Source organism: Oryctolagus cuniculus, chromosome 17 (assembly GCF_051225735.1).
Source record: "Oryctolagus cuniculus isolate XC-2025 breed Fujian yellow rabbit chromosome 17, ASM5122573v1, whole genome shotgun sequence".
Taxonomy (NCBI): domain Eukaryota; kingdom Metazoa; phylum Chordata; class Mammalia; order Lagomorpha; family Leporidae; genus Oryctolagus; species Oryctolagus cuniculus.
This window is the reverse complement of record NC_142883.1, coordinates 643,333-667,663: the sequence shown is the minus strand read 5'-3', so window position 1 is coordinate 667,663 and position 24,331 is coordinate 643,333. Positions and strand designations below refer to the sequence as shown.

At 62.0% G+C, this 24,331-nt stretch overlaps 3 protein-coding genes across 19 annotated transcripts in view; 1 reads left to right on the top strand and 2 right to left on the bottom strand.

Moving 5' to 3' along the window:
• The window catches only part of OGFOD3 (2-oxoglutarate and iron dependent oxygenase domain containing 3), a 33,488-nt gene extending 31,606 nt beyond the window's left edge, over positions 1-1,882 (bottom strand). For 9 of the 13 annotated variants that reach the window (XR_016224382.1, XR_016224381.1, XR_011383306.2 and 6 more), the window contains exon 1: positions 1,651-1,868. Coding sequence is in view for 7 of the 13 variants with exons in the window: in XM_051838796.3 (XP_051694756.1) it covers positions 1,651-1,724 (74 nt within the window). In the remaining 6 variants the exon portion in view is untranslated. Of the gene's footprint in view, positions 1-1,650 lie in introns of all 13 variants that reach the window. The other 4 variants (XR_016224384.1, XM_070060081.2, XM_070060079.2 and 1 more) reach the window with 3 other exon arrangements.
• Positions 1,784-15,378, top strand: HEXD (hexosaminidase D). Of its 5 annotated transcripts, none has more exons than XR_016224385.1 (14): positions 1,784-1,925; positions 2,254-2,389; positions 2,569-2,678; positions 4,773-4,860; positions 8,921-9,085; positions 10,044-10,227; positions 10,814-10,885; positions 11,268-11,463; positions 12,355-12,437; positions 13,895-13,973; positions 14,054-14,155; positions 14,257-14,439; positions 14,887-15,080; positions 15,182-15,378. XR_016224385.1 is itself a non-coding variant. In XM_051838803.3 (14 exons), the coding sequence occupies exons 2-14, from the start codon at positions 2,306-2,308 to the stop codon at positions 15,355-15,357; spliced, it is 1,623 nt and encodes a 540-aa protein (XP_051694763.1). In that variant the 5' UTR covers positions 1,784-1,925; positions 2,254-2,305; the 3' UTR covers positions 15,358-15,378. The 5 variants fall into 5 exon arrangements, 4 of the variants coding, with proteins under 4 accessions (XP_051694763.1, XP_069916184.1, XP_089174670.1 ...); XM_051838803.3 differs by having other exon boundaries at positions 14,350-14,439; XM_051838804.3 differs by lacking the exon at positions 1,784-1,925 and adding an exon at positions 1,978-2,102 and having other exon boundaries at positions 14,350-14,439.
• CYBC1 (cytochrome b-245 chaperone 1) lies at positions 15,316-19,692 on the bottom strand. Its single transcript, XM_051838820.3, has 7 exons — positions 19,601-19,692; positions 19,242-19,328; positions 18,696-18,737; positions 18,425-18,498; positions 17,953-18,049; positions 17,044-17,188; positions 15,316-16,669 (listed from the first exon to the last, which is right to left on the bottom strand). The coding sequence occupies exons 2-7, from the start codon at positions 19,324-19,326 to the stop codon at positions 16,549-16,551; spliced, it is 564 nt and encodes a 187-aa protein (XP_051694780.1). The 5' UTR covers positions 19,327-19,328; positions 19,601-19,692; the 3' UTR covers positions 15,316-16,548.
• Positions 19,693-24,331: the final 4,639 nt, after the last annotated feature.

The following is a 24,331-nucleotide window of genomic DNA, read 5'->3' as shown; positions in this document are numbered from 1 at the left end:
TGTCCCCCCTGAGCCCCTAGACACGGGCTGTCCCCCCTGAGCCCCTAGACGTGGGCTGTCCCCCCTGAGCCCCTAGACGCAGACTGTCCCCCCCCACTGAGCCCCTAGGTGCAGGCTGTCTCCCACTGAGCCCCTAGACACGGGCTGTCCCCCCGAGCCTCTAGGTACAGGCTGTCCCCCCTGAGCCCCTAGACACAGGCTGTCCCCCCTGAGCCCCTAGACACGGGCTGTCCCCCCTGAGGCCCTAGACGCGGGCTGTCCCCCCTGAGGCCCTAGACGCGGGCTGTCCCCCCTGAGCCCCTAGATGTGGGCTGCCCCCCCACTGAGCCCCTAGACACGGGCTGTCCCCCCCGAGCCCCTAGGTGCAGGCTGCCCCCCACTGAGCCCCTAGATGCAGGCTGTCCCTCCCCCTAGATGTGGGCTGTCCCCCCTGAGCCCTCCAGATCCTAGGGCAGGCGGCCCGCGGAGCGCTGCCAGCTCGGGTTGCTGGGTGTGTGGGCCCTGACCTGCCAGCCGCTGCACAGCAGGCTCATGAGACAGAAGCCCCCTCCCCATCCCTGCTCTGTCCACACTTGTCGGGAGCTCCCGCAGTTCCCCACGTCAAACGTCCACGCTAGCAGCAGCCCTCGCGTCAGCACACTCACATCACCCCCAGGTGTGGCCCCCGGGCCAGGAAGCCTGGTGGCGGCCAGCCTGGCCAAACCACCACGGAGAGACCCGGGAGGGAGGGCGGGGACTGAGGGCTGAGGCTCCAGGAGGGGCTGACATCAGGTGTCAAAGGCCGGTGGGAGTCCTGGGCAAGGGGCCCTGCACCCGGCAGGGCAGTGTGGCCTGGCGGCGGTATCAGAGCCCTGGGAGCCGCAGGCAGGTGGAACTTAGGCAGGGACGGGGGCCAGGGCGGGAAGCCGACGAGGAGGGCCCAGGTGTGGGGCCGTGGCCGACTTCCAGCCTCAAACTCCGCAGAGGCCGCTCAGCCGATGCCCATCAACCAGGCGGCTCCCGGGCTCCCAGGCCCCAAAGCAGGGAGGGACAGCGGGGCACGGGGAGGTGGCAGCTGAGACGCGGTGCGGGCGGCCGACCGGCTGCGGCTTCAGGCCCCGCACCCCAGCCTCCCCGCAACTGGACCAGAGCCGGCGGAGGCCGCGGGGTGGGGCTGGGGGCTTGCTTGCGTCCCCCAGGGAGCGGTTTTGCGCCCGCCGCGCCCTCCGACTCCCCGGTGCACTGTGCCAGCGGACTTGCGCCCAGGCCAGAGCCACCCCCGGCCCCGTCCATTCGCTCACGCAGGCGCTGCCCCTGCTCCGCGCCCCCCAGCGCCCTAAGGGAGGCCGAAGGGACAAGACCGGGGGTCCTGGGGCCAGACGGAGGGCCTCGCCGCGGCCAGGAACAGCAAGGCGGATGGGCAGGTGAGGGCCCCGCGCCGCCACGCAGTCCAGCCGCAGAGACCAGAGCCACCGCAGCGCCCGGCCCGGCCCGGCCCGGCCGCAGGCGGACCCGGAGAGACCCTCCTCCAGCCCGGGCGGGGGCAGAAGCGACCTGCAGACCACGCCCATCACGCCCCGCCCGCCCGCCGCAGGCCCCGCCCGCCACGACAAAGGCCCCGCCCGCCCGCCGCAGGCCCCGCCCGCCCGCCGGCTCCGCGCTCGCCGCTACCTGCTCGGGCGCCGGCGCTCGGCTGCCGTGCTGCCGTCGGGCGCCCTGGGCGCTCCCCTCCGCTGTGGGGCCATCGGCTCGGGCCGCACGCGGGAGCCGCCGAGCCCGGGGACGCGCTCGGTGACAGGAAGCGCGAGGCGGCGCGGGGACGCTGGCGCGTCGCGTTCGGCCGTCGGCCCCGGGGCTGGCGGCCAGGCGCGAGCAGTCGGCGGCCGAGCGGTCGAGCGGGGCGGGGCCTCCTCCCTCGGCGGCCGGCGGCCGAGGCGCGCCCCCAGGTGCGCGCGCTGCCCACTGCGCGCCCGGCCTCACCTGCGCGCGGCCGCGGGCGGGAGTGGCGAGGGCGGGCGGGAGTGGCGAGGGCGGGCGGGAGTGGCGAGCGCCGGCGGGACTGGCGAGCGCGGGCCGGGCTGCGCTCAGGCGGGCCGTCCGCGTCCGCAGCCGCGGGGCGCCCCGTTAGTAATGTCCCCTGGGACGTGGGTTTGGTTGCTAAGACGTTTTCCAGCAGCCGGGCGCTCGGCCGGCGCGGCGGGCCCTGAGGCGGGTGTCCGAGGCCGGGCCCTCAGGCGGCCGCGGCGGGGCGCGCTCACCCGGGGTCTCCCCCAGCCCAGGGTCCTGACGGAGGGCGTGGGTGGCCGGAGCCCGCCCGCAGTCCTGGATGTCGGGGGCCGCGCCGTTCGAGAGGAGGCTGGTCCATCTGGACCTCAAGGGAGCCCCGCCCAAGGTCTCGTACCTCGCGGAGGTGAGGCCCCTCGCGCGGGGCCCGCGTCTGTCCGCACCCGCGCGCGAACCCTGGGCTCCGGGCGGAGCGGGGTGGGGGCAGCGGCGGAGGACGCGGGCCGCGGGCTGCGCCGGGCGCCGGGCGGGGCTTTTGCCGGCCACCGCGGCCCTGGCCCAGCCGCTTTCCCACGCCTGCCGCAGGTTTTCCCTCTGTTCCGCGAGCTCGGCGCGAACGGCCTCCTCGTGGAATATGAGGACACGTTTCCCTACGAGGGCCGCCTGAGGCTGCTGAGGGCCACGCACGCCTACAGGTAGGGCCCCGCGGGCGGGCGGGCGCAGCCTGGCCGTGCTGGGTACTTTTCTTACAAGAAGAATTAAATATAAAACCAAAACGTGTGGAATGTAGCGTGTCCCTGAAGAAATCTGGAAACATCTGAACGAGACGGCAGCATCAGGCAGGAAGGGCGCCGCTCCCCTCTGCAGGGAGGCAGGCTGCTCCTTGGGCCGCAGTCCGGGAGCGGAGCAGGCAGGGAGACGGCCGGGAACGAACGACCCGAGAGGAAACAGGGAGGCCCGGTGAGGCTGGGAGAGGTGTTAGGCCTCGCGTGGCAACAGGGGGAGCGGAAGTTACCATGCAGTGCCAGATCAGCAACGTTTTCAAAAAGTGACAATGCGGGCCGGCGCCGCGGCTCACTAGGCTAATCCTCCGCCTAGCGGTGCCGGTACACCGGGTTCTAGTCCCGGTCGGGGCGCCGGATTCTGTCCCGGTTGCCCCTCTTCCAGGCCAGCTCTCTGCTGTGGCCAGGGAGTGCAGTGGAGGATGGCCCAGGTGCTTGGGCCCTGCACCCCATGGGAGACCAGGAGAAGCACCTGGCTCCTGGCTCCTGCCATCGGATCAGCGCGGTGCGCCGCAGCGCCCATTGGAGGGTGAACCAATGGCAAAGGAAGACTTTTCTCTCTGTCTCTCTCTCTCACTGTCCACTCTGCCTGTCAAAAAAAAAAAAAAAAAAAAAAAACAAACCAAAAACTGACAATGCGCTGTGTGTGCGAAGAGAGCAGGCAAGGCTCCTGCTGCTGCCGTGGGAGGGTACGGGCGCACTCGGGCTCCACGTTTGTGCCCCTGGGCAGGGGCAGACTGGAGGCGGAGAGGGCCCGAGCTGGAACAGGGCAGACGGAGGCGGAGAGGGCCCGAGCTGGAACAGGGGCGGACCGGAGGAGGAGAGGGCCCGAGCTGGAACAGGGGTAGACGGAGGCGGAGAGGGCCCGAGCTGGAACAGGGGTAGACGGAGGCGGAGAGGGCCCGAGCTGGAACAGGGGCAGACCCGAGCCCCGAGGAGGAGAGGGCCCGAGCTGGAACAGGGGTAGACGGAGGCGGAGAGGGCCCGAGCTGGAACAGGGGTAGACGGAGGCGGAGAGGGCCCGAGCTGGAACAGGGGCAGACCCGAGCCCCGAGGAGGAGAGGGCCCGAGCTGGAACAGGGGTAGACGGAGGCGGAGAGGGCCCGAGCTGGAACAGGGGTAGACGGAGGCGGAGAGGGCCCGAGAACAGGGGCGGACCGGAGGAGGAGAGGGCCCGAGCTGGAACAGGGGCAGACCGGAGGCGGAGAGGGCCTGAGCTGGAACAGGGGCAGACCGGAGGCGGAGAGGGCCCGAGCTGGAACAGGGGTAGACCTGAGCTGGAACAGGGGCGGACCCGAGGAGGAGAGGGCCCGAGCTGGAACAGGGGCGGACGGAGGCGGAGAGGGCCCGAGCTGGAAGTCGGCGCGTGCTTGCTCGCTTTTTGTGTAAAAGAGAAATATCTTTATTTTGGGCTATTCTCACGTAAGACTCCAGCAGGCAAACCTCTAAGATTTCTGGTTTCAGCACACTGGCCAGCACGGTGATACTTTCTGGCCCCAAGCGCTCCGTAGCCTTATCATAATGGGACCTATTGTTCATCAGATCCCTGAATGAGCAGTTCGTATGAATGAACCACTGTCCCGCACATACTCTTGTTTGTTCAGTAGCTTTATTTCTGAGATAAATTTGTAGATGACCGCTCACAATGGAGCTTGTGAGAAAGGGAAAGGTAGGCACGGGACAGTGGGACGTGACCTCCAGACAGTGGAGTGCTGGCCTGAGGGGACCAAGGGATGCACGGGTGGCAGGCGAATTTGCCCTGGGCCGGGCTGCCAGTCCCTACTCTGGGTGGGTGACATCACCCTGTAGTGTCTGGGTAGGAGCAGCTGGGAAAAGCAGACTTACTAGGGGATGTAATGCCCTCCCGGGACCTGTGGGCTCCGAGGAGGTGGCAGCCTCGTGTTTTCCCAGAGGACCCTCCAGGGCCTGGTGGGGGTGGGGGTGGGGGTGTGAGAGTGGCTGTGCTGACCTCAGGCGTGAGCTTCTGGGTGGCTTTTGTCTCCCCAGCCCCTCTGAAGTCAAAGAGATCTTGCATCTGGCCAGACTGAGCGAGCTGGAGGTCATCCCCTTGGTCCAGACATTTGGACACATGGAGGTGAGTGGCCCAAGTAGAAGTCACCTGGTGCTAGGCATAGGGTCCAGGGGCCTCCAGCTCAGCCCTGCACCAAGAGGCCAGAGGCCAGATGATGCCAGGCCAGGGCGGAACAGAGGGAGAGGGACAGAAGGGGTGAGTGACTTCCATGGGGCCAGGTGGCATTTTTTTTTAATTAAAAAGTTTATTTTAGTAAAAAAGTTGTGAAATCCATGCTTAGTTTTTTCTTGCATTTTCCATGAACATTTTCCATGAACTTTTTTTACAAAGAGTTGTTTATTTGAAAATTTTATTTGAAAGAGAGGGATCAATCTTCCGTTCACTTGCCTGGGCTCAAGCCTGGCCTCGGCTGCTGACCCAGCTGCCTGCTCATGCACCTGGTAGGCCTCAGATGCTGGTTTAAACACTCGGGTCCCTGCCACCCGTGGGGGTGCCAGGGTGGAGTTCCTGGCTCCGGGCCTCAAACTGGCCCGCTCCCAGTTCTGGGTATTTGGGGAATTAACCAGTGGGTAGAATTCTCTCCCTCTCCCCCTCTCTCTCTCCCCCTCCCCCTCTCCCTCCCTCTCTCTTTCTTTCAAATAAAAAATTTTTAAAAGATGCTAGAGGTTCAAAAGATGAGTTAGAAATGGTTGACACTGTCAAGTTGTTCATAGTCTACTTGGGGAAACAGATAAATCTGCAACCATTATGTAAGAGAGTCCTGAATTAGTGAGCAGGGAGGAGATGGAGCCCCCCAGCCCCGCGTTTGCTTTTTACATTGTATTTGTTGAAGGTAATTTAATTCCCTTCAATAACTATTAAGAAAACCTGCTTTTAATTTTCAGTTTATGTCTTTGTCTCAGTCAAGATTGAGAATAATTTCCCAAACGTGTTTTTCATGTCTGTGTCAAACACATGGGAAACACATGAAGCTACAGCACTGACTCTGTCCTAGGGACACAGGTGGGATTTGTTGCCCGCCCCTCCCTTCCTGCCGTGGCTCACACCGCGCAGGAACCTCCTGGTTTCCACGTGGACAGGCCTCTCCCGTGGCTCTGGAGCTCTCCCGGTCTGGCCTGCGCGCGCTGGGTGCATGCTCCCTGCGCTCTCCTGGGTTCTGAGTTCGGTGTGCGTTCTTGGCTCTGCAATCGCAGAACGTCTGTTGAGGCCACCAGTGTCCCCGACATCTCGGATTCCGTCCTGGGTCCCAGTCCTCTCTTCCTTGGGCCCTCAGTGGACGCCCCTCCTGGGATCCCGGCCTTCTGCTTCCCCTCCTCACTGTCCCGCATCCTGGGCGCATCCTGGGCGCCTGGAGCTGCTCCAGCTGGGCCCCTCCCCACCTCCCGCTCTTCCTCTGCCTTCTGCCATTTCTGCTCCTAACTCCCCTTCCTGTCCACACCTCAGTGACTCCCAGGCCCTGTCCCCAGCCTGCTGTGTCTCCACCGAGGACCCCTCCAAGTCTCAGGTTGGGCAACCCAGATCAGTCCCACGCCTGCTCTTCGTGTCATGGTCCCTGTTCCCTCCAGCCTGCCCGCACCACCCTTGTCTACACCAGCTCCGGGCTGGCTGTGAGACCCTCCTGACAGGGCCGATGCCCCTCGGCCCTGCTGCCACGCTGCCTCTGCTTCATCAGCAGCCGCTTGGCCGCATTGTGAGCGTTCGTTCCCAGGATACTCTGCTTCACGGATCTGCATGTCTGTTGCTGATGCCATTTACTGCTTCTTGTGAGTTAAAATCAGGTGATATGGCCGGCGCCGCGGCTCAATAGACTAATCCTCCGCCGGCACACCGGGTTCTAGTCCCGGTCGGGGCACCAGATTCTGTCCCGGTTGCCCCTCTTCCAGGCCAGCTCTCTGCTATGGCCAGGGAGTGCAGTGGAGGATGGCCCAAGTGCTTGGGCCCTGCACCTGCATTGGAGGGTGAACCCATGGCAAAAGGAAGACCTTTCTCTCTGTCTCTCTCTCTCTCACTGTCCACTCTGCCTGTCACAAAAAAAAAAAAAAAAAAAAAAAAAAAAGGTGATTTCTCCAATTTCAGAGTTGTTTCGCTATTCTGTTTTTTTAATTTACTTACTTCCCTTTTCCATTTGAGAGGCGGAGAGAGAGGGGCATGGACAGAGAGGTCTAGTGGCTTTGCCTCTTCACACAAGTATATGTTTTAGATTTGGTCCTTGCTGGGATTTTCTTTGGAGTTGCATTAACTCCATAAATCAGTTTGGGGGAAATTTATCTCTTTCCTGTGTTTCCGCTTCATGAACATGGTCGTCAGCTGTTGACTGCATTTTGATTGCCCACACAGTCTCCTTTGCTTTCCTTGGTTTGCAAGACCTGCTGTGGCACTTGCCGTTAGTGTTCGGATGGTGCTGTGTCTCTGTAACAGAAACCTGGTGGGAAAACCGCATTCCTTCAAACAGGCACCAGAGAGGTGGAGGATGGAAAACGGCTTATTGACACCAGCAGGTTCAGTGGGAATCATTTCCCGAGCCTGAGCATCAAACACGGGTTTCTTACACTATGTGTAGGTTCGTCAGCATCATGCCTTAACCGCTGCAGCACTGGTGGGTCTAAATTGCAGCCTGTGTGACTTAGGACAACTTAAGGGGAACTGGTCTTCGTGACTCGAGACCACACTTTGAATGGTCGGTGGGCCCAGTATGTTTATGAAAGAGAAACCGGGGCAGACTTACAGGACAGATTTATCGTTAGAGTTACGGAAGGCAGAGCTCAGGGCCTCTCCGCTCCGCGGGCGCTGCCTCGCCAGCTAATTGCAAGCAGCAACTTTTCAAGGTGCGTGCGGGGGCCGCATTCCTTCCTGGGTCTGGTCGCGGCCTTATTTCCTCCATCTCCATGTAGATTTCTTCACACTGATCTGGTTGGGGTCTGTTGAACTTAGATCTGCCTCTGTGGCGTTCCGGCCGCTTCTTCAGTCGTCCCATCGTCTTCCTCCTCCTCTGGGGCTCCCGCTGCACGCGTGTTGACTTGTGCAGGGTCCGCAGCTCTCCGAGGCCCTGCCCGTCTGCTTCCTCTCTTGACAGACTTCTGTTTCTTCGTTGTCACAGTCCTGGACTGCCTTCTGACATTTCAGGTCTTTTGCAGAGCCTGTCCCGTGGGCTCTTTCCTTAATTCTTGCGCACATTCAGAGAGATTTGATTGGCACACATGGGCGCGCTCAGAGTCAGCCTCTGTTGACGGGCTATCCCTGGGTCTGGCTTCTGCTTTCCAGTTGGTCTGCATGTCTTGTAGTTTTTGGTTGAAGACTGGGCATTTTAGGGAATGTGTAATAGCAGGTCTGAGGTTTATTTTCTCCCCTATGGAGGTGCTGGGGAGGGTCCCCTAGATTCACCTGGAGGACCCCCCCTCCCCAGCCACCTGGCCTCTGAGCCCTTCTACAGGTGCCCCCGCCTCCCCAGCTGTGTGGCCTCCCACTCTCACCCCTCTGTCTTCACAGCTGGAGGTCACAAGGGCTTGGGTAGAGGTCCTGTCGGCACCCTGATCCCACAGGCCTGAACCCTTGTTTGGAGCTGGTTTGGCAGTTCCCCCCGGCCTCCTCAGGTCTCTGTGAGAGCCTGGACCGTCCTCCATGGCTCTGCCTCCCAGGGGTCTGCCTCGGCCAGCAGAAGGCAGGGTTTTCCTCCAAGTTGCTGCTTTCAGGATGTAGCCCCAAGGGGTGGGTGTGTGCCAGGCTCCGGGCCTCAGCGAGCTGGGGGCCCGCCCACTGAAAGGGCCGCCCTCACAAAGTCACCCTGTGCTTCCGCTTGCTCTGGGGAGGAACCCTGCCGCCGCCTTTGCACCCCAGAGGCCAGAGGCGGCGTGCCCAGCTCTTGCCGTCAGCAGGCGGAGCCTTCTTTCCACGGTTAGAGTTGGAAGCTGGAGAAAGGCCACTGAAGCCAGGTAGGAACAGGTTCTGGAAAATTCTGTCCCTTCAGGGGCCATCTGGACCGGCTGAACAGAGACAGCTCAGGGCTTGATCAGAGCTGAGGGCTCTTGCCCAGGACTGTAGGGTACAGGGTAGAGGGGGTAGGCGCCAGCCTCCCTGTGTCCCCCTCCCCCTCCCGTCAGCACCCTACCCACCCCTGTCTCCACAGTTTGTGCTGAAGCACGCAACGTTCGCTCACCTCCGAGAAGTACCGCCCTTCCCCAACACCCTGAACCCCCATGAGCCAGAGTCCCTGGCTCTGGTGGGAGCCATGATCGACCAGGTGCTGGCGCTGCACCCAGATGCCCGGTGGCTGCACATCGGATGCGATGAGGTGGGTGCTTCCTCCCACACCCTCTCACCTCCTCCCAAGCCGTGTTCCCGGCGAGTTGACAGGACTCACGGGGGCTGTTCTAGCACATACTTTGCGGGGGTGGATGGCTCAGTGCCTGGGGCCAGGTGGGACTGCACTCACTGGGCAGGCTGGGCCCCCAAATGGCCACGCTCCCTCCCCCCAGCAGGGGCAGGTTCATGCCACAGGCTCTGCATTGGAGGTGGAGGGCGTTGTTCTGTTCCTACTAAAGAAAAGCAGTTTTGGGGTGTGAGAGAAGGGCCCGGAAGGACTTGCTGGGAAGGTGGGTCACGGGAGTGCTGGCGACGTGCCCTCGCAGCCCCACCCTTCACCCTGGGAGAGCTGAGCCCAGGACGGGTCAGTGAGCTCTGTGCTGGAGGCAAGTGTTTCAGCCCCCGAGGGTCCCCGCCTTCTTAAAGGAAATCTGTGCCCGCGTGTTTGTGATGAAATGCAGCGACCACCGCCGCTGTGGGAGAGTGACTGCCTCAGCACCTTCCTGAGGCGTTGAGGGTGTGCACCATCGAGTCCACAACCCTCACTTCACCCGTGGGAAACCCCTCTGGCAACGCCAGTGCACTTTCTGCCCGCGTGGAGTCACATGTTCTGGACGCGTCCCATACATAGTCACACGCCATGGCCTTGTGAGCAGGCTTCTTGCACCCACATCAGTCTCAGTGCTCACGGGCACCAGTGTGTCAGCGCTGTCCACAGTGTAGACGGGACACCTCACTGACCACCGTGTAGACAGGGCACCTTGTGCTACCCTCTGTCTGCTGGTGAACACGACCTGCTCCTGCTCGTGGCAGCTGTGACGTGAGAGCTGTAAGCAGCGTAGGACCTCCTCTTGGAAGAAGGCAGGGTCACTGTCGGCCAGCAAGGCCCTGAGCTCCCCCTCTCCACACGCGGCCACCCGGCAAACCCGTGCCACCTCTTCCTCCAGGTGTATTACCTGGGCGAAGGCGAGGCCTCGAGGCGCTGGCTGCAGCAGGAGCACAACAATAAGGCAGCGCTGTGCCTGTCCCACATGAGGGCTGTGGCCAGCCACGTGCGGGCCCGGCACCCCGGCACGACGCCCCTGGTGTGGGATGACATGCTTCGGGACATCCCGCAGGACCAGCTCACAGGTCAGACGTGCGGGGCTGGGCTGGGGGTGAGGGTGGGACCTCCCTCGGCAGGCCCCCGAGAAGGGCCCTGCACGCAGGATGAGCCCTGACCACCTCGTCAGGGTTCTGCCCTGGAAAGACCAGGTGTAAGGGATTTGTGACAGTCACTGGGGCATCTTGCAGGGGAGTGCCAGGGGCTAGAGCTAAACACGTCCCTGCTGTACCCAGAGCAGAGCCAGGGCCAGCCAAGCTGCTGCCACCTGGGCTTCTGAGTGGCTCCTGCATCCTATCCTTGTGACAGCCACTGCCGAGTTAAGACAGATGAAAGTTGACGCCAGTTAGCAGTGTGTGCCAAGTGGCCCTGGGGCTGGCGGCCCTGCTGAGCAGAGAGGCAGAGGCCCCTCCTGGGAGGGGCCCCCCAGCTCCCAGAGTCACCACCTGCAGTTCCGTCTGGTCAGGGAACTTTCCAGAGTGAAGCAAGTGCTGAGGCCGCGTATGACCTGTGGCCAGGAGAAATGATTTACGCTCCCATTTAGAAAGAATGAGCCCCAGGGGCGGGACAAGGCGTGGGGACAGGTCCCCCCACATGGCCTTGCTCTGTCTCCAGCATCAGGGCTGCCGCGGCTGGTGGAGCCAGTGCTCTGGGACTACGGGGCCGACCTGGACGTGCACAGCAAGGGTCAGTACCGAGTCGCCGGGATGCGCCTGTGCCGGCCCACGTGCCGGCCCACGTGCCGCTGTACCCCGACTGCCTGGCCTTAGTGTGGCTGATGGGCCTTGATGAGAAAGGTCAGGCACGGCCCCTGCCTGGGCACTATCCCTGCTCCACCAGACTCCACCCGGGAAGTGCCCTGCCCAGCCTGGGACGGCCATGAGGTCATCTTGGCCCTTCACAAAAAGTTTTCCCCTTCCTGGTTCTCTGCGGAGTTTGCCTGGTGAGCTGGTGACTAGGTCTGGCTCAGCGGTTTGGCTGCTCCCTGTGGGTCTGGACGAGTGGGTGACACAGGGATGGTGTCAGCCGTGCGGCCTCCGAGATCGCCCACCACCTGCTCTCTCCCCAGTCCTCCTCATGGAGAAGTTCCGGGAGTGCCGCTTCCCACGCCTCTGGGCGGCAAGTGCCTTCAAGGGGGCCACGGGGGCCAGCCGGGCCCTGCCGCCTATCGAGTACCACCTCCACAACCACACACAGTGGCTGCAGGTGGCAGGCAGCGCGCCCACGGACGCTCTGCGGGGCATCGTCCTGACCGGCTGGCAGAGGTGAGCTCTCAGGCCTCCCGTCCTGGGGGTCCAGGTGGCTCCCAGCACCCCCGAGGTCAGCTAAGGGGGAGCAGCTCAGGCCTCAGCCACGGGGGTCAAGCCTTCACCCCCGCTCTGCTGAGGGGAAGCCGGCCGGAGTCCAGGGTCACAAGCTCAGTCCCCGGCCCCTCTTGCCACCCAGGTGCTCCTGACCCGGCACCTGTGCCTCACATTCTGTTCCATACAGCTGGAGGCAGCAGCTGGCTCTGCAGAAGCTTCTAGATGGTTCCCACAGTCCCATCATGCCATGTGGCACTGGTCCACCTCAGTCTGCATTCAACTCTGCTCAGGACAGCGCTCAGGGCAGTGGCTGGGGCATTGCTGGGGTTCACCCCAGGCAGTGCCTGCCACCCCGGTGGGCACATGTCACATCCCATGACCACTGAGGAAACCAGGGCTTGGGTTGGGGGAGGTGCCATGCCCAGCACCAAGTGCCCGTCAGCCCTCGCTCAGGACACACGCCGTGACCTGACATCCTCCTCCTGGGGATTCAGATGAAGCCTGTGCACGGGGGGTGGGGGTGGTGGTAGTGGTGGAGGGACCGGAGCACAGCCTGGGGGGGGGGGTAGGGACCGGAGCACAGTCTGAGGGGTGGGGGTCGGGACCGGAGCACAGCCTGGGGGGGGTAGGGACCGGAGTATAGCCTGGGGGGGGTAGGGACCAGAGCACAGCCTGGGGGAGGGGGGAGGTAGGGACCAGAGCACAGCCTGGGGGCGGTAGGGAGCAGAGCACAGCCTGGGGGGGGGGGGGTAGGGACTGGAGCACAGCCTGGGCGGGGGGGTAGGGACCAGAGCACAACCTGGGGAGCTGAGGCCAAGGCTGGGGAGCTGAGTGCGCCTCTCGTGGCCTTAGGTACGACCACTTCTCAGTGCTGTGTGAGCTGCTTCCTGTGGGAATCCCGTCCCTGGCCGCCTGTCTGCAGTTGCTCCTGCATGGTAGGTCTCAGCCCCACTGGTTCCTCCCAGGGAGACCAGACAGCTAGAAAGCTGATTGTCCTGTGTCCCTGGACTTCTGCCTGCTGGTCTGTGGTCAGCCTGGCAGTGTGACAGATAGCCCTTGTCCACCATCGTCAGCCCAGGCCGCTCCCTCCTTCCCCTTCACCCCGACAGCCACCCCAACCCCGCTGAGGGTCCTCAAGCTCAAGCCTAAAGCAGGTGGGAGGCAGGAACCGACTCCGGATCTCCCATGCGGGCAGCAGGGACCCAATGCTTGAGTCATCACCACTGCCTCCCGGGTCCACGAGGGCAAGAAGCTGGAACTGATCCCAGATAATCGGGGGTGGAATGCAAGCAGTGACCAGCTGTCCTAACTGCTACACCAGAGTCCATCCCTGTGGATGACTTTGAACTGTCAACTCTGAGCCGTTGAGAACCCAACAGGAGGAGGAGGGTTAGTGTCAGCTGGTCAAGAGGAGGCAAGTCCCACACCCAGGCTCCTGCCAGCCCGCACCAGCCTGTTGCCCCGAGTCTCCCGCACACTGATCACATTGGTAGCTGTAGGCCTCACTGGTTTCAGGCGCTCTAGAACATTGCTCTGCCAAGTAAGCCACAGTGGGAAGCTGCACGAGTGGTGGACAACTGCAGGTCAGTCCTGCCCCACAGGCAGGGCCAGCGGCTCGTCTGGTGGGTTGCCAGCAGTGCCGTTCTCGTCTCTCTTTCCTTTCTTTCTTTATTTGAAAAGCAGAATTACAGAGAGAGAGGTCTTCCATCCACTGGTTCACTCCCCAGTTGGCCACAATGGCCAGAGCTGGGCCAATCTGAGGCCAGGAGTCAGGAGCTTCTTCCAGGTTTCTCATGTGGGTGCAGGGGCCCAAAGATATGGGCCATTTCCTACTGCTTTCCCAGGCCATAGCAGAGAGCTGGATTGGAAGTGGAGCAGCCGGGACTTGAACCTGTGCCCATATGGGATGCTGGCACTGCTGGTGGCGGCTTTACCTCCCATGCCACAGCGCTGGGCCCCCCACTGTTTTCTCTTTTTAAAATTAATGGGGACAGAGCTCAGTGTAGCAGTCAAGATGCATTTGTCTTCTATCAGAGCGCCTGGGTTCGAGCCCTGGCTCCTGCTCCTGTCTCCAGCTTCCTGCTAATACTCTGGGAGGCATCAGGCAGTGGCTCAAGTCACTGGGTTCCTGCCACACACGTAGATCTGGATTGAGTTCCCAACTCCTAGCTTAGGCCCCAGCCATTGTGGGCATTTGAGGAGTGAACTAGCAAAGGAACTCTGTCTGCTCCATATTTCTCACATTTAATGAGAAGGACTTCTCTGGAGAGGTCTTGGGCTCACGCCTCTCCACTCTGTGCCGGCCACCATAGCTCTACGGGCCCGGAGGTCTGGACACTGGCCAGCACAGGGATAAGGCCCCTCCGACCATCTCCACCTGTGTTGGTTTCAGGAGGGTTTACCGAAGATGTTAAAACCAAGGTGGAGAACCTTCTCGGGCTCTCAAGCCTGGAGATGACGGACTCTACGAGGTAATGTGGTCATCCCACCCCACTCCCCAGCCCCTGGATCCCCCGTGGGGACCACCGTCCTCAGTGTGGCTCTCTGGCAGCAAGGGGGCTGGCTCCTTCCCTGGCAGCAACATCCTCGCCCTTGTCACCCAAGTCAGCCTCCACCTGCGCAGCTCCGTGGATGCACTGCTGGAGAGGAACAGGTGGGTGGGCCAGCAGACGGGCAGGTGCATGGGAGGTGCACAGGTGAGTGGACAGACGGATAGACAGGCACATGGGCCCCTTATGGCCTCCTCCTACACAGGGAGAGTTGAAAACTTCAGCAGATTCTTCAGCTTGTCTGCAGGTGTTAGCATAACCCCCACGGCTGCCACAGCTGACTGTGGCTCTGCCCCAGGTACGTGACCGGCTGGTTCAGCCCCTACCATCGCAGGCACAAGCTCATCCACCCGGTCATGATCCAGCACATCCAGCCTGAGGCACGCAGGTAACCATCCCGCCTCGCGCCACTGTCCACGGGAACCAGCTGGGGACGGGACGGCGCCAGGGGCCCGTGGGTGCGGACTCCCACGTTAGTGAACAGTGGGGCTCTTCCTGCCTCACAGGCTGAACGCTGCCGGGTGCCAGGGCAGTCTCGGGGCTCATCTCTGCAGCCTTCCTGTCCTCTGGGTTCAGGGCTGTGAGCTAGGATCTTGGCAGGTCCATGGACCAACCGCAAGGAAAGAAAATGCCAGCTAATTAGACAGTGCACCCAGCTTCAGAGGTGAAACTATGACAGATCTGCTCATGCATCTGTCCCAAGGCCCGGTGAGGTGGGAGCCAGCAGCCCCGCTTCAGAGGGTCACCGAGGCACAGCACGGCTGTTGAGCACTGAGGCGTGCGTAGCCCACGCGCAGTCCTGGGGTCCTCGGGACTCAAGGCCTCCCGTACTTAGCCTCCTGGGCAGGTGGAGTGCCCTTGTGCAGGAGCTGGAGGCAGCCCTGCAGCGCACCTTCCAGCCGGACGCCGTGGAGGAGTGGCTGGAGGAGAACGTGCATCCCAGCATGCGGCAGCTGCAGGCACTGCTGCAGGACCTCAGTGAGGCGGCCACGGCCCAGTTCCTGGTTGGTGGCCCCTGCTGGAACCAAGGTCAGGACCCCTGAGGGAAGGGGCCTGAGTGGGGGCTGGAGGGCCCTGTGCTGTGGACCCAGGCAGTACCAGGCTGAAGTGACCCCTGTCCCCTCATCTAGCTGCAGCCGGCCCCTCGCAGCCACTCCCTGCTGAACCTGGGGGCTGTGCGGGGCTGGGTAACCCCCAGGATGCGCAGGGGTCTCTGGGGAAGGAGAAGCAGATGGCAGCAAAGGACACACTCACTCAGCAGGGACCTGGGGCCGTGACCTGCACACAGAACTTTATTCTGCAATAAAGAGTGAAAGCTGCAGTCGGACACAGGCTTCCTGTCTGCACCCTGGTTTATGACTTCCAGTCCAGTCCCTCCCTCCGCAGGACTGGCCTGGCCCCTGTGGGGAAGGGGCCTGACGGCACCCGCGAGGCCCACAGCCACTTCAGACCCACCCGTTTAGAAGCCAACTCCGTGTTTAGATGGCCATGGCCCTCCCAGGGGCTGCTGGGCAGCACTGTCAGGACCTCACTCTCCTCTCCTCTCCCCTCCCCAGTGGCTTTGGGCCCCTGCCTCTGGGGGGGGGGGTCACTGCAGCCTGGCCAGTCCAGGTGTGCAGGCTCAGGGGGATGGCCAGGGGCCGAGCGCCTCCAGCTCACAGGCCTGCAGCCAGGCGGGCACTCTTGGCGCACACTGTGCCTTGGAGAGACCGGGCTTCTTGGGAGAACGGCGGCTCTCAGTCCCTGGGGGTGGCTGCAGCCTAGGGCTCCCCCCCTTGCCGAGCCTTCCAGGGCTCCAGAGGGGGGGCTGGAACTCACCTCCAGCGCAAGAACCCCTTTGCAGCTCTGCAAGACACCGCACGAGTCACTTCCTGTTCTCAACACACGCCTCTGCCCAGGCTGCGGGGAGGGCGTGGATGCTCCTGATGGCCCAGCTGCTGTGCTGGTGAGAAGGAGGCAGCTGTCTGGGCCGGGCGCAGGAAGAGCGGGCCCCTGGGGAGAGGCTGCCTCCGGCAGGGGGTGCCCGGGGATCTGCCCCCTCCCTGGCAGCCAGGGCTGCCCTGGGGAAGCTCCTGGCCATGGGGGTGTCCAGCAGGAAGAGAACTTGGTGTCCGCAGAGCAGCTTGGCCCAGCACTGTGGTCATCACGCTGGAGAAAGCCCAGGTCCTGTTTGTTTCAGAGGCCATGGATGGGCCTACCTAGACCGGCTGTGCCACCGCCATCTTCTTGCCCACCTGCCACAGCCAGGGCTGCTGCCCGACTCCGAGGAGTGACTTCGAGCCCTGCAGCCCTGTGGCCTCCCTGGACATAGCACCCCACCCTACATCCCCTAACAGACCCCCACCAGCGCCCCCTGGCCCTGCCCTCGGAAAAGGCGCAGCCTGTGGTTCTGCGCAGTCCGTGCAGCAGGGCCAGAAGGCACAAGCAGCTCTCTGGGCAGGCCTCACGGTAGCCGCTCCGCTGGAGGCACGACCGGACGCAGGGCCAGCCTGGGCTGTCAGCTCTGGCTCCCAGGACCATCGGCCTCGCTGTCGCTGCTCTCAGACAACTCCGAGGGGTTCTCCAGGTGGTGCAGCTCCAGGAAGCTGGTGATGAGCTTAGCGATGGCTTCCACGTCACTGGACGAGGCCAGCACCAGGTCAGCCGGCGGCAGCCAGCAGGAGGCCACACCAGTCCCAACCCAACCCACCCGTGTCCAGCAGCCCCTAGGCTCTAATCAGACCCCACATCTCCTGTCTGGTCCCACTTGTACCTGACCCTAGCCCAATTCTCCAAGGTGGCCATGGCAGGGCTGTCACAAGCCTGTGCCTCCCCTTCAGGCCCCCCTCCTGTGTACACACTAGCATCTCCTGCCCCTCCTGCCCCTCCTGCCCCACAACACTGGGCCATCAGTCATGAGGGTCATCCGACAGGGCCGAGGCACAGGGTGGGAGGCTCTAGCCAGATCAGCCACGCCTTGCATGAGGCACTGCCGCCCTGAGCCGGGTCTTACCTGCGGTGGCCCATGATAGCACTCTGGGTGAGAGGGTGGGAAAAGCCCGTGGCAAACCGCAGCACCACCGTGTAGCCCTTCCCAAAGTATCGGACCTTCTCCTCCTCCACGTTCACGTCCCGGATGTCGTTCAAGAGGACCACCACTGTGGAGGGACGGGTCAGTGGCCACACCGTCCCCGACCCCACCTGTGCCACGAGGCACCTGTCAGTGGCAAAAGCATTTACCTCTCCCTGTCCAAGCCTGGGCCCGAGAATCTCCTGGTGAGGCCACACCCAGGGCTCCCATCATGGAGCCAAAACACCCGTGTGAGCCCACAGCCCAGCTCAGCCCTTCCTGTCTTCACGTGCACACCCAAGGCTAAGGCCCCCATGACCAATCACTAAGCGGGGGCTTCCTGGCCATTCCCTGTGATGCCCTGGAAACCAGCTCCTCAGGGTCCAGGATAGTGGCTGTGGCACCTTCTGCCTACTCCCAGCTGAACCAGTTCCAGGCTCAGAAGTTGTTCCAGGCCGGGGCTTCCTCTAGCCACCCATCCCTCCCCACAGGCCGAGCAGGGCCACGGCCTAGGAAAAGCCGTGTGACCCCTGGAGCAGAGAGGAGTGTGGCTGGCTCCAGTCACCTGCTCACTGCTGTAACCCTGCCTCCCGGGCCCCACAACCACCCCACCACCCAGACAAAGGAAGCTCAGTGGGGGGAGGGGGAGAACCCAGAGCCAGGATGCACCCTAGCCCCTTCCACCGCCCCGGCAGGCTGCGCCTCTGCAGAACCCAGGATTCTCCAGACCTGGGGCATCTGCCTAGACCCCGCCCTGCAGGCCGGGGACGTGGGGGGACCCTGGCTGGCTGCATGCGTCTCAGCCTCAGGCGCTGAGCAGCCATTCTGGGCTCCCTTCCTCTGCACACTGACCTTGGTCGTGGCCTGCTCTGAGAAGAGTCAGCAGCTTCCTGTAGAGGCTGAACGTTTTCAAGATGACCTTGCCGGTGTTCTTGTTGAAGATGGCTTCCTGGAAACCAGAGTGCTGAGCACATCCCCCACTCCCCGTCCTGGGTGGGGCAGGTGCCCTCCCGGGGTCAAACAAGCACACGGCAAGGACACTGAGGCCAGGGAGGGGACAGGATGGCACTCGCCCTCTGCCACGGCAGCCCCAGGAGCAAAACCAGTCACAGGGTACTTCAGAAGGAAGACCCCCTTAGAGGAGTCCCTGGCCCAAGCGCCGACAGGCAACGTTCAGGGGCCACGTCCCGCTACACCGAAGCCACCGGCTAGGACAGGTGTTTCAGGACGGGAACGGAGCACTAAGCCACCCGGAACCTTCCTGCTGCAGAAGGGCCCAGAGCCGAGCGTGCCCCCCCCCCCACGCCCCACCTGACGGCCTTACCTCCCAGTCCTCCAGGTTCTGCACGGCCACCAACAGGCAGCCCGTGACATAGAAGAGCTTCCAGCCCAGGCTATCTGGAAACAGACGCAGGACGCCACCCCGTGAGTGCCGGCAGGCACCCTGCCCAGCACAGCCTGACCCCAGACCCACTAGGTTAGGGCGGGGGGAAGGGGAGGCCTGACAGTGCCCGTGCCCGTGCGGGCCCTGGCCATCACCTGTCCTGCTGACCCACACTTTCCCAAACGGGGCACACTGGGGAGGTGTCCTGTACCTCCACTGTAGTAGGCAGCAGCCAGGCCGATGGACAAGATGCCTGTGAAGAGAGCGAGAGGCTTCCGACTGGGTCCTCGCGGGCCCTTCCCACGGCGGGGCAGCCTGGAGTGCAGTGTTCACTGGACACGACCCGTGCGGGCCCCAGAGCGGTCTCAGGAGACTGTCCTGATGGGGGTGACCCTGGCAGCACCCGCTGAGGAACGAAGGCCCGAAAACCACAGCAGGGCGCAAAGCCAGCCAGGCAGGGGGTCAGAGCGCGCGCCGGAAACACGGTGCCGGAGGGGCCACAGGACGCTCCCCACGGGCAGCCACCGGCGCGAGGGGCAGACGTGGACTCCCGCAGGGCACTGAGCCAGGGAACCGGAAACGCGGGCGCGCGGGCAGCCCTCCCACGACCCGCGCATCACAGCACCGGCGCCGGGACTCGGTGAAGGGCGGCGGACAGCGGCGCCTGCCGGCCCCGCGCGGGGACCCGAGAGCCAGAGCGCCGCCGGCAGCGGAAGGAGGAAGTGCTTTGTGCCCCGCGTGCTGCCCACGGCCTTACCGACCAGCAGGGACCAGGAGCGCACGCCGGGGGCCCTCTTGAGGTGGAGGCAGGAGCTGGAGCGCGTCTCCACCTGCATGTACATCGCTGCAGGACACGCAGCGCCCGCCGGTCAGCCCAGCAAACCCGGCCCCAGGCGCACTCGGTGCACCCCCCACCCGGAACTGCCGGAACCCTTCGTCCCCGCGCGGGCCCCGCGGACCCGAGCCTGGCGCGTCAGTGCCGGGACAGCTCGAGACCACAGCCCACGCCGGCAGGGCGCGCCTCACGAGCCTCAGTGAACTCGGGTGTCTGACCCCGGCCCCCGCACACGCCGCGCCCCCCGGAGGTGAGCCCCAGGCCCTGCCCGGCGCGCCCACCTGACGGGAAGCTGCAGGGCGCCTTCGCCGGCCCGAGGAAGCGCGCCGCGCCCGTCCGCACCCGCCGCCACCCAGGGGCGCGAACCTGCGACGGGGCGGGGCGGGGCGGCGCGGACTTCCGGGCTCGAGGGCGGGGCGCGCGGACTTCCGGGCTCGCGGGGCCTCCGGGGCCCGGGCGCGGGGGCGCACGGAGGGTCTGCGGGGCCCGCGGCCCGCGCGCACGCCGCGCCGTTGCGCGGCGCACACTCGCCGGCTCACGCAGCGGAAGCTTGCGGGAAGTTCGCTTGGGCAGCGCCCTTCGGGGACCTCTGCCCGCCACGGCGTCTGCGGCCGGGACGTGCTGACTGCTGCCTGCCGCCGTCGCCGGGGACCTGCACCGCGCTCACAGCCGGTGCTTCCCGGTGCGGCCGTGTGCGCGGGTAAAGGCCAACCTCCGGGGAGCTGTGCGCGTGTGAAGGGAGCGACTACCGCACCTGGTCTGGTTGGCGCTGCTGAACACGGGATAGCGAACGGCCAGGAGATAACGCCGTCGGCACTGGGCAGGTCAAGTCCGCAATTGCATTTCGGAAGCGGCGCAGTCGGTACTTGAACCGGTGCCCCTATGGGATGCCGGCGCTGCAGGTGGCGGCTCTACCACTAAGCCACAGCGCCGGCCCCTAAACTTGATTGATTTATTTGAAAGAGAGTGACAGAGAGAGAGGTCTTTCATCTGCTGGTTCACTCCCCGAATGGCCTCAACAGCCAGAGCTGGGTCAATCCGAAACCAGGAGCCAGGAGCTTCCTCCAGATCTCCCACGCGGGTGCAGGGCCCAAGGACTTGGGCCATCTTACACACTTTCCCAGGCCACAGCAGAGAGCTGGATGGGAAGTGGAGCAGCCGGGACTCGAACCAGCGCCCATATGGGATGCCAGCACTGCAGGTGGTGGCTTTACCAACTACACCACAGTGCCCGCCCCTCAAATTTTAAACATTTAAAGAATGTTTCTGGGCCGGCGCCGCGGCTCAATAGGCTAATCCTCCGCCTGCGGCGCCAGCACACCGGGTTCTAGTCCCGGTCGGGGCACCAGATTCTGTCCCGGTTGCCCCTCTTCCAGGCCAGCTCTCTGCTGTGGCCCGGGAGTGCAGTGGAGGATGGCCCAAGTGCTTGGGCCCTGCACCCCATGGGAGACCAGGAGAAGTACCTGGCTCCTGCCATCGGATCAGCGCGGTGCGCTGGTTGCAGCGCGCCGGCCGAGGCGGCCATTGGAGGGTGAACCAACGGCAAAAGGAAGACCTTTCTCTCTGTCTCTCTCTCTCACTGTCCACTCTGCCTGTCAAAAAAAAAAAAAAAAAAAAAAGAAAAAGAAAGAAAAGAAAAAAAAGAATGTTTCTGAGTGCCAGTTCCACTGGCTCCTCTGCTTCCAGTCCATCTTCCTGCTAATGTGTCCTGGGAACAGCCAATGATGGCCCAAGGACTCAGGTCCCTACCACCCACATGAGAACCCTAGATGGAGTTCCTGGCTCCTGGCATCAACCTATCCCAGCCCTGGCTGTTGGGGAGGAAGCCAGCAGGTGGAAGATATCTTTTTCTCTCTCATGCTCTACCTTTTAAGTGGATGAAAATAAATAAGAACTGTTTTTTTAAAGTATGTTTCCCAGCGCCGGCGCCGCGGCTCACTAGGCTAATCCTCTGCCTGTGGCGCCGGCACCCCGGGTTCTAGTCCCAGTTGGGGTGCCGGATTCTGTCCCGGTAGCTCCTCTTCCAGGCCAGCTCTCTGCTGTGGCCCGGGAGTGCAGTGGAGGATGGCCCAAGTGCTTGGACCCTGCACCCCATGGGAGACCAGGAGAAGCACCTGGCTCCTGCCTTTGGATCAGCGCAGTGCACCGGCCGCGGCGGCCATTGGAGGGTGAACCAGCGGCAAAGGAAGACCTTTCTCTCTGTCTCTCTCTCTCACTGTTCACTCTGCCTGTCAAAAAAAAAAAAAAAAAAAAGTATGTTTCCCAGTACTGTCTGCTTAAAAGTGCTACAAAGACAAGCCGGGAGCAGCACACAATTTCAGTATCGGCTTTGTGGGTTTTAATGTCGATTCCCACTTAGGGAGACCACTTCACCTCTGTGGAAGGACCTCGGATGGGCGAGGCAGCGGTGCCGCTGGAAATCGAGCCGAAACCCACAGGTCACGGTGACATTTTAAACTTTGTTCACTTTGGAAGTGACTACCAATCAGGGCTTTTTGGCTGTTTGATTAGGAGAAGGAATCCAACATTTATCCTGCCTATTTTTATAAGGTTATAGCAGTGTAACCAGTGGTGAGGAGAATTTTTCAGGTAGAAGTGTTTCCATTGGGCAGGTAAAGCCTCTGTCTGCAGCACAGGCATCCCGTGTGGACGCGGGTTCAAGACCCGGCTGCTCCACTTCTGACCCAGCTCCCTGCTAATGCATCTGGGAAAGCAGCAGAGGACGGCCCAAGTGCCTGGGCCCCTGCACCCACGTGCAAGACCCAAGTGAAGTTCCTGGCTCCTGACGTCGGCCTGACCCAGGCCCCGCCATTTGGGGGGTGAACCAGCAGATGGAAGATATCTCTCTACCTCTGCCTTTAAAATAAATCAATCTTTTTTTTTTAATAAAAAATTGTTTCCACTAAGCAGGAAGAAATGGTGGAATTCACACATCTGCTTAAAGAAGTGATGGGTCTCGGCAGTTTCATAAATGGCTGCCAATTCGCACCACAAAAGGACAGTCAGACACGGAAAGAACACAGCCCCTTCTATGAAGTCGTCTTATAAAAACAAAACACCACCACAGCCTGGGTGTGAGATCCAGCCTGCATCTGCTGGAGAGTCAGAGGACAAGGATACCCTGAAAGCTCGCACAGGGACACCTCAGTGATTTCGGGAAAGCCTGCAGACGAAGGCCCGGTTCCCTGTGATGATGCAGAGGGGAAGGGGGATGTGGCTGGAACCCACAGACTTCAACCAAGTCACACCTTCAGGCTAGAGCTCTACACCCGGATAGCAAGCCTTATTTCAAAATAAGGATTTTTCAGAAAAATATGTATTTATGTTGAAAGAGTTACAGAGAGAGAGCGCGTGCGCTTCCATCTGCTGTTTCACTCCCCAGATGCCTGTAAAGGCCAGAGCTGGGCCAGGCGGGAGCCAGGAGCTTCATCCTGGTCTCCCACGAGGGTGACGGGGCCTAAACATGGGCCACCTTCCGTTGCTTTTCCCAAGACAGTGAGCAGGGAGCTGGATGGGAGGTGGAGCAGCTGGGACAGCAACCAGTGCCCACACGGGATGCGGCGTCATGGGTGGTAGCTTTACCTGTTGCGCCACAACATTGGCCTCAGGATTTTTTTTTTTAAAGAAAGACTTAAGGAACATCTAAATCAACTTCGATATAGAACACATTGTACTTATTTAGATCCTGATTTAAACTCGCTAGAAATTTATGAGACAATTGAGAAATATGGACATTGGGCATTGACGAGACTGACTGCGAAGTGTTGTAACAGATAGCATTGCAATTCTGCTTTTAAAACACTAGAGGCCAGCATTGTGGCATAGCAGATAAAGGCTCCACCTGTAATTGCCAGCATCCCTGTGGCAACAGTTCTAGTCCTGGCTGCTCCACTTCTGCTCCAGCGCCCTGCTAATGACCTGGAGAAGAAGAGAAGATGGCCCCAGGAGTCGGGCCCCTGCCACCCCTGTGGGAGATGCTGCTCCTGGCTTTGGCCTGGCCTAGCCCTGGCCATGAGGCCATCTGTGGAGTAAACCAGTGGATGGAAGATCTCTCTCTTTCCATCTCTGTAATTCTGATTCTCAAACAAATAAATACATCTTTAAAATAACAATAAATATACAAATCTAAAACTACTCTTTCATTCCTGAAAACTGAAGGGAGATGTTTTCTGTGCAGTGCTGACATGGATTGAATGACTGAAAGGTTAAGACTTCCCAAGGTTGATTGATGTATTTGTAATATGGTATATAAATGGAAAACGCGGGGCCGGCTCTGGCACCGTGGGTTAAAGCTTCAGTCTGCAGCGCTGGCATCACATTTGGGTGCTGGTTCGAGTCCTGACTGCTCCACTTCTGGTCCAGCTCCCTGCTGTGGCCTGGGAAAGCAGCAGAAGATGCCCAAGTCCTTGGGGCCCTGCACCCACGTGGGAGACCTGGAAGAGGCTCCTGGCTTGGGATCGGCACAGCTCCAGCCGTTGCGGTCATTTGGGGAGTGAACCAGTGGATAGAAGACCTCTCTCTGTCTCTACATTTCTCTGTAACTCTTTCAAATAAATAAACTTTTTTAAGAAATGGAAAACTATAAATAAGAACATTTTTAATGATCTAACATGAAAAGATCCTACTGGGGTTTTGAGGCGTAAGTGTCTGATCTGACGCTCCGAGGGGAGGGTTTGCCTTCAGGAGGGGCGCAGGATCGGGACTCTGGGCTGTACACGCGGGAGCGCTTCCTGTCACGCTGACTGCTCCACGCGCGCTCTGCACCCGACCCGGGCGCGGGGTTTAGGGGAGATGTGGACTCCGGGGACGCTAACAGCGAGTCACCGCGTGGCAGCGCTGCCCGTGGGTGGCGGTCACGTGTGGCCCTGCAGTCTTCGCTAGCGGGTGGTCAGAGCGGTGGGGGAGCCGGCCTCGTCCCAGAGCTCACACCGGGCAGCAGCCTGCCAAGTGCCAAGTCCGAGTCCCCGACTGCATTTTGGAAAGTGACCTCCGCGTCCCCACGCGCGTCCGCG